This window comes from Coenobita brevimanus, chromosome 17 (genome assembly GCF_032717465.1).
Source record: "Coenobita brevimanus isolate Jiangsu-jjx chromosome 17, ASM3271746v2, whole genome shotgun sequence".
Classification (NCBI taxonomy): Eukaryota; Metazoa; Arthropoda; class Malacostraca; order Decapoda; family Coenobitidae; genus Coenobita; species Coenobita brevimanus.
Genome location: NC_136970.1, coordinates 2,746,632 through 2,754,131, shown reverse-complemented (window position 1 = coordinate 2,754,131; position 7,500 = coordinate 2,746,632). Strand labels below are relative to the sequence as shown.

The following is a 7,500-nucleotide window of genomic DNA, read 5'->3' as shown; positions in this document are numbered from 1 at the left end:
TCTCTCTCTCTCTCTGCAATGTGTTCCTGAGCGGATTTGAACCCATGCTCAAAATCTGATTCAAATTTTCGCGCCAAAACACTGGTCAAAATTGCCACAACACTTCCACGTCAATTTTGTGAAGTGTTATGATGCGTCTGTCTGTCTGTCTGTCTGTCTGTCTCTCTCTCTCTCTCTCTCTCTCTCTCACTTAATCTGATTCCAGTTGACTTGACCCAACCTAACCTTCCTTCAGTGTGAGGATAAACTCTGTCTGTCTGTCTGTCTGTCTCTGTCTCTCTCTCTCTCTCTCTCTCTCTCTCTCTCTCTCTCTCTCACACACACACAAAGACACACACACAGACACAGACACACACACACACACACACACAAAATTCGCCTCATTTTCCTTGCCTCTTCCATTCATCCTCTCTCTCTCTCTCTCTCTCCATTTCACATAATTCGACTCTTTCCTTATCTCTTCCATCCTCTCTCTCTCTCCCTCTCTCTCTCTCTCTCTCTCACAGCCGGCCAGCCTGTGTTGTGGTGTCAGGCGGGGCACCACAATCGGCTTACCAACAGGCTTTCCACTCCGGCTTTGCTGAGGCCTCCTTAAAATTCGAAAAATGTGCGAATGTGGCAAGAAAAAATAAAGGAAAAACTAAAGGAAAAAAAATAAGGAAAAAATACAGGAAAAAAGGGAAAAAGGAGGAAAAAAGGGAAAAAATACAGGAAAAACGGAAAAAAGGAGGAAAAAAGGGAAAAAATACAGGAAAAAGGAGGAAAAAAGGAAAAAATAAAAGGAAAAAGGGAAAAAATAAAAGGAAAAAGGGAAAAATAAAAGGAAAAAGGAAAAAGGGAAAAAATAAAAGGAAAAAGGGAAAAAATAAAAGGAAAAGGGGAAAAAATAAAAGGAAAAAGGAAAAAATAAAAGGAAAAGGGGAAAAAATAAAAGGAAAAGGGGAAAAAATAAAAGGAAAAAGGAAAAAATAAAAGGAAAAAGGAAAAAATAAAAGGAAAAAGGGAAAAAATACAGGAAAAAGGGAAAAAAGGAAAAAATAAAAGGAAAAAGGGAAAAAATAAAAGGAAAAGGGGGAAAAATAAAAGGAAAAAGGAAAAAGGGAAAAAATAAAAGGAAAAGGGGAAAAAATAAAAGGAAAAAGGGAAAAAATAAAAGGAAAAAGGGAAAAAATAAAAGGAAAAAGGGAAAAAATAAAAGGAAAAAGGGAAAAAATAAAAGGAAAAAGGGAAAAAATAAAAGGAAAAAGGGAAAAATAAAAGGAAAAAGGAAAAAGGGAAAAAATAAAAGGAATAAGGAAAAAGGGAAAAAATAAAGAAGAAAAATAAAGGCAAGAAAGGAACAAATAAAGGAAAAATGGAAAAAATTAAAGGATAAAAGGAAAGAAATAAAGGAAAAAGGGAAAAATAAAGGAAAAATAATGAAAAGGAAAAAAATAAATGAAAGAAATAAAGGAAAAAATAAAAAATAAAGAAAAAGGAAAAAAATAAAGGAAAAAAGAATATAAAGGAAAAATAAAGGGATCAGTTGGACTCTGGGTAATTTTGGAAGGGCTTTAATTGGTGTGTGTGTGTGTGTGTGTGTGTGTGTGTGTGTGTGTGTGTGTGTGTGTGTGTGTGTTATGGTGGTGTTTGATATCTTAAGTAACAATGGAATCTGATGTATGGAAAATGTATTAACATCAACAACAACAGTAATAGTAATAATAATAATGATAAATAATAATAATAATAATAATAATAATAATAATAATAATAATAATAATAATGATAATAAAATAATAATAATAATAATAATAATAATAATAATAATAATAATAACCTATCTATTGCCAGACGCCTTCATCCCGTAAGGGGTGGCCACAAACAAATCGCCTCCATGTCGCCCTGTCCCCCGCCATGTCATTGCCCTGCTCCCAGCTCAGACCCCCCTCTCTCATATACCTCTCCACTCCATCCCTCCAACCCTAATAATAATAATAATAATAATAATAATAATAATAATGATGACATCACAGTCTATAGATCCACAAAGGTCATCACAGTCCATAAATCTCTCCGAAAATCCTTAGTGAGAGACAGACGAACAGGGCCGTCTCCGATTCTTAAAAAATAAAAAAAACTTAAGATGTAAATGATAAAAAGATGGAGAGCAAATCTGTTTAGAGGATATGAGAGAGAGAGAGAGAGAGAGAGAGAGAGAGAGAGAGAGAGAGAGAGTATGACTGGGGTGGAGGTGGGGAAGGAGAAAGGAGGGCAGGAAAGGGGAAGGACTGAGGGGAGGGGAGGAGGAAGGGAGACGGATTAAGTAAAGGGGGAGGGGGGAGGGGAGGGGAGGGGAGGGGAGGAGAGGGGATGGGAGGGGAGGGGAAGTTAGGAAGGGCAGCCAGGCGTGTGACAGAGAGCAAACAGTGGTGGTTTAATTCATCTGTGCCGCCTCTCTCTCTCTCTCTCTCTCAGTATTTACACAACATTCTTATTATTTTACTCGACAATCCTCCTTTCCCCCCTCTCTCTCTCTCTCTCTCTCTCTCTCTCTCAGTATTTACATAACATTCTTATTATTTTACCCGACAATCCTCCTTTCCTCTCTCTCTCTCTCTCTCTCTCGGCCTTTGTCTCGCCTCTCTCCTAATGCCCCTCCCTTTGAAGCCCTCTCATTTTCTCTCTCTAATTAGCTCACTTCCCCCTTTTACCTTCATCCCTCTCTTTGTACTGGAGAGAGAGAGAGAGAGAGAGAGAGAGAGAGAGAGAGAGAGAGAGAGAGAGAGAGAGAGAGAGAGAGAGAGAGAGAGAGAATATTTTTCCTTAACACCTGGGTTATAACATCCTTCTCTCTCTCTCTCTCTCTCATATGGTCTCTACTTTCTGCCTTAGCTCTCTTCCTTCCTTCCACCCTCACCCTCTCTCTCTTCCATTCCTTCCTCTCTCCCTACTTCACTTCTTCCTCATCTTTCTCCCTTCCTCTCTCCTTTCCCCCTTTTCCTTCCTTTCTTTCATTACCTCCTCTCTTTCTCTTTCCTTCCTCTTTTTTTCTTCTCTCCTATCTTCCTCCTCCTTCCTCTCATTCTCCTTTCTTCCTTCCTAGTTTTTTTTTTTTCACTTCCTCCTTTCCTACCTTCCCTATCTTTTTCCTTCCTTCCTTATATATTTTTTTCCATCCATTTTCTGGTTTTCCCTTCCCTCCGTTTCCACAATTTTCTTTTCCTTCCTCCTTCCCTTCCTTCCTTCCTTATACCATTCCTTCTGTTCAATCTCCTTCCTTTTCTCCCTTTCAATTTTGCATTTTCTCCTTTCCTCCCTCCTTCCCCTTCTTCTTTCCTTCCTTCCTTCCTTCCTTCCTTCCTTCCATCCATCCATCCTTCCTTCCATCCATTCATCTATACATCCTTCCTTCCTTTCTTCCATCCATCCATCTATCCTTCCTTCCTTCCTTCTTACCATCCATCCATCCTTCCTTCCTTCCTTCTCATCCCCTTCCTTTCCTTTCCTTGCTCCCCCTCTCTTCCCTTTTTCTCATTCCTTTTTCCCTTCCCTTCTTACCATCCAACCATCCATCCTTCCTTCCTTCTCATCCCCTTCCCTTCCTCCCTTTTTTCTCATTCCTTTCTCCCTTCCCTTTTTCCTCCCCTCCCTTCCTTCTTCCCCATTTCCCTCTTTCTTCCATTTTCACCGATATGGCTTCCAATTTTCTCTTATCATTATCAAATTAATTTTTTTCCCTCCTATCTCTCATATCATTGTTATCACCTACTCCTTACCACCCTAAAAAAAAAAATCCACTTTCTTTCTCCCATCTTTCGTCGTTCCTCTCTACGATGTTTCTTCTTGTTTCTGTCCAACCCTCGCTCTATTTTTCTATCTATCTATCACTCCAACGTACATTTCTTCTTGTCCCATTCCTACACCCTCCATCCCCCCTCTCTCTCTCTCTCTCCACACACACATATATAGATAGACAGATAGATAGACATATACCGTATATATGACATAGATAGATAGACAGAGACATAGATAGATATATCAAGCTGTACTTCTTCCAATCTCCTTCTCTCTCACTCTCTCTCTCTTTTTCTCTCTCGTCCATCATAGTTATTCACTAAATCACGCTACACACAGACAGACAGACAGACAGACAGACAGACAGACAGACAGACACACACACACACACACACACACACACACACACACACACACACAACACAACACAACACAACACAACACAACACAACACAATACAACACACACACACACACACACACACACCACAACACAATACAACAGACAGACACACACACACACACACAGTACATTCTCTTCACATACGTAATAGGTTCTGAACTTCCCCTCCCTCCACACACAGACGTAATTATCACACTGATGCCACAAGTTGTAAATCCCTAGCAAGTCTGGAAACCTAAACATCTTAACACGATACAGAAATGGCCACAAAACTCCTCAATACCACCCAAGTAATTTCCCCCGTCTTATTTCCTGTACACCAAATAGCCAAAAGAAAGTGTATATATTGGATAGGGTTATAACGCTGGATATTGGATAGGGTTATGGGGTTACAGAAAGGGAGAGGGAGGCCAAGGATGAGATGGAGGGATGGGGTGGAGAGGTATATGAGAGAGGGGGGAGTGAGTTGGGGGGAGGGCAGTCAAATGGTGGGTTGACAGAGCGACTTGGAGGCGTTTTGTCTGCGGCCATCCTTTGCGGGATTAGGGCGTCGGGCTATAGATAGATAGATAAATTGTTCCACCCCATTACAGCATATCATCCAAACTTATCATCCATACGACGAAAAAGATCATACGTAATTCAGATGGTGACGTAATGCCTTGTTCTTTGCATACCATGAAAGAGGTAATGAAAGTGATCCATCCTACCCAATCACATGCAACATTCTATTTTCACACTTATTAGCTTTTACCTGTTCCATCCAATGACAAACTCATATACAGCACAGACTGGCATTAGAGGGATTCATTGTCACTCTTCTGAACGCCTGTCAATATCCCACCGCTGCCACCACTGAGATAAATAATAACAAACCCCACAAACTTACCTTCTATACAACAAAGAGCTTTTATAGTGCAGGTGGCATTGATGGTGGTGGTGTATGTGTGAGTGTGTGTGTGTAGATTTAAAACCACACATTATTTTAAAATCTCTGTCACTATCCCACCGCTGACACCACTAGGATAAATAATAACAAATTTCGCTAACTTACCTTCTGCACAACAAACAGCTCATATACAGCACAGATGGCGATGACGGTGATGCCCTGCTCCTTGCACAACATGGCGGTGGTGGCAAGCAACATGGCCAGCAGGAGGAGGGGCCAGTCCGTAGCCACCCTCGCGCCCCGTGGCCCTCGTACCTGTTTGGCCGTGGCGCCGCAGTAGGCCACTATGGACCCCAGGAAGAACACCGACGACAGGCTCTCAGCTCGACCCACTACACCTGTCACCTGCAAAAAAAAAAAATCAATAATAATAATAATAATAATAATAATAATAATAATAAATAATAAAAATAATAAAACAATTACAATAATAATAATAATAATAATAATAATAGTGCTGCTACTATTTATCATTATTTACCTGTTAATTATCATCCAGGTAAGACTTATTGCACCTGTCACCTGTGGAAGATGCATTTTTTCACCCTAGGACGAACAACACCAAAGGGTATATCCATTACCTATAGGAAAGAGAGAGAGAGAGAGAGAGAGAGAGAGAGAGAGAGAGAGAGAGAGAGAGAGAGAGAGAGAGAGAGAGAGAGAGAGAATTATATTATGATGACTTTTTTTCTTTATCCTAGGAAAAACAAAGACAAAGGCTCGGAGCAAGACATCCCACACCCCACCTGTAGATTGAAGATATTTTTTTTTATTATTATTGAAATAAAAAAAACAATTCCTCACCCAATCTTACGAGATGATGATGATGATGACGGTGGTGGTGGTGGTGGTGGTGGTGGTGGTGGTGGTGGTGGTGGTGGTGATGATGATGATAGTGATGATGGTGGTGGTGGTGGTGGGATGATGATGATGATGATCATAACAGGAGATACGATGAGAAAAAAAGACCAGACCAAAAAAAAACACACACACACACGGAAAGGAAAAGACCTGAAAAAGACCGTCGAGGAGGAGGAGGAGGAGGAGGAGGAGGAGAGGGGGGGGTCCACTCAGTACCTCAAACAATCAAGAGGAGAGACTAACCTATTCTTCTTGGAACACCTCTTACCTCTTAGTCTCCTTCTTCTTCATCTCCTTCCATCCACCCTTCTTCATTTCCCTCTTTATTCTTTCATTCACTTTCTTTCCCTTCATCCTTACTCCTCTTTACTGTCTCCTTTATCTAGTCTTTCATCATACTTATTCATTTTCTTGATTTATTTTCATTTTTTAATATTATTACTCTTATTCTTTTTCGCTTTTCCCTTTCTTTCCATCCTTTATTTTCTTTCCTTCATCTTCTTCCTCTCTACCTTCTTCCCCCCCCATCATTATCAATTACACTTGAGTTTTCCTCCTTTCTTCTACTCCTCCTCTTCCTCCTCCACCATCATCATCATCATATTTCACTCCTCCTCCTCCTCCTCCTTTCCTTCTCCTGCCCTTTATCTTCCTCTTCCCTCTCTTCCTCCACCTCCTCCTCTTCTTCTCCCTTCCCCTTCCATTTCTTCTCTCTCCCTCTTCCTTTTCTTCTTCTTCTTTCCTCCTCCTCCTCCTCCTCCGTTCCCTGACCAAGCACTTCCAAACAGTTTCAAATTCTTTATAACAAAAGTAAAAGTATTCACAAGCCTAAGACAATACTAAGGCCCCTTCCCTCCTTCTTCCTTCCTTCTCCTCCTCCTTCCTTCCTTCCTCCTCCTTCCCTCCTTTCTTTCCTCTTCCCCTCCCTCTTTTTCTTCATTCCTCCTTCCTTCTTTTCCCTTTCCTCTCCCCCCCCTCATCCTTTCTCTCTCTTCCCTCCCCCTTTCTCACTCGTTCATTCTCTCATCCTCCACTCTCTTCCTCCCTCTCCCCTTTTTTCCTTCCCTCCTCCCTCCGTTCTTTTCTCCCTCCCTCTCCCCTTCCCCATATGCACCCTTCCACTTTGCTCCCATTTCTTCTTTTCCTCCCCCTTATACCTACACCCCTCCTCCCCTTCCCACTCTCCCTCCCCATACCTTTCACTCCCCTCCCTCTTCCCCTCCCTCCCTCCCCCTCAACCTCCTTCCTCCCGCCTCCAACTTCCCCCTCTTTTCTCCCCTTCCCTAGTTCCCCCTCTTCATCTCTCCCCCTCCCCCTCTTCTTTCTTCCCCCCATTCCTCCATGTCTCTCCTCCACCCTCTCCCCTTCCCCATTCCCCTCCAGCTAATCTCTCTCTCTCTCTCTCTCTCTCTCTCTCTCTCTCTCTCTCTCTCTCTCTCTCTCTCCGACACACAACAAATTTCAACCTTATTTCACTAATGCTGAGAGGCGAAAATAGTATAGCACGAAAA

At 41.7% G+C, this 7,500-nt stretch overlaps 1 protein-coding gene across 1 annotated transcript in view; it reads right to left on the bottom strand.

Moving 5' to 3' along the window:
- The window catches only part of LOC145391226 (protein O-mannosyl-transferase Tmtc3-like), a 318,591-nt gene that overhangs the window by 114,134 nt on the left and 196,957 nt on the right, over positions 1-7,500 (bottom strand). The window contains exon 5 of the mRNA XM_080265902.1: positions 5,234-5,473. Within this exon, the coding sequence (XP_080122028.1) occupies positions 5,234-5,473 (240 nt within the window). The remainder of the gene's footprint in view (positions 1-5,233; positions 5,474-7,500) is intronic.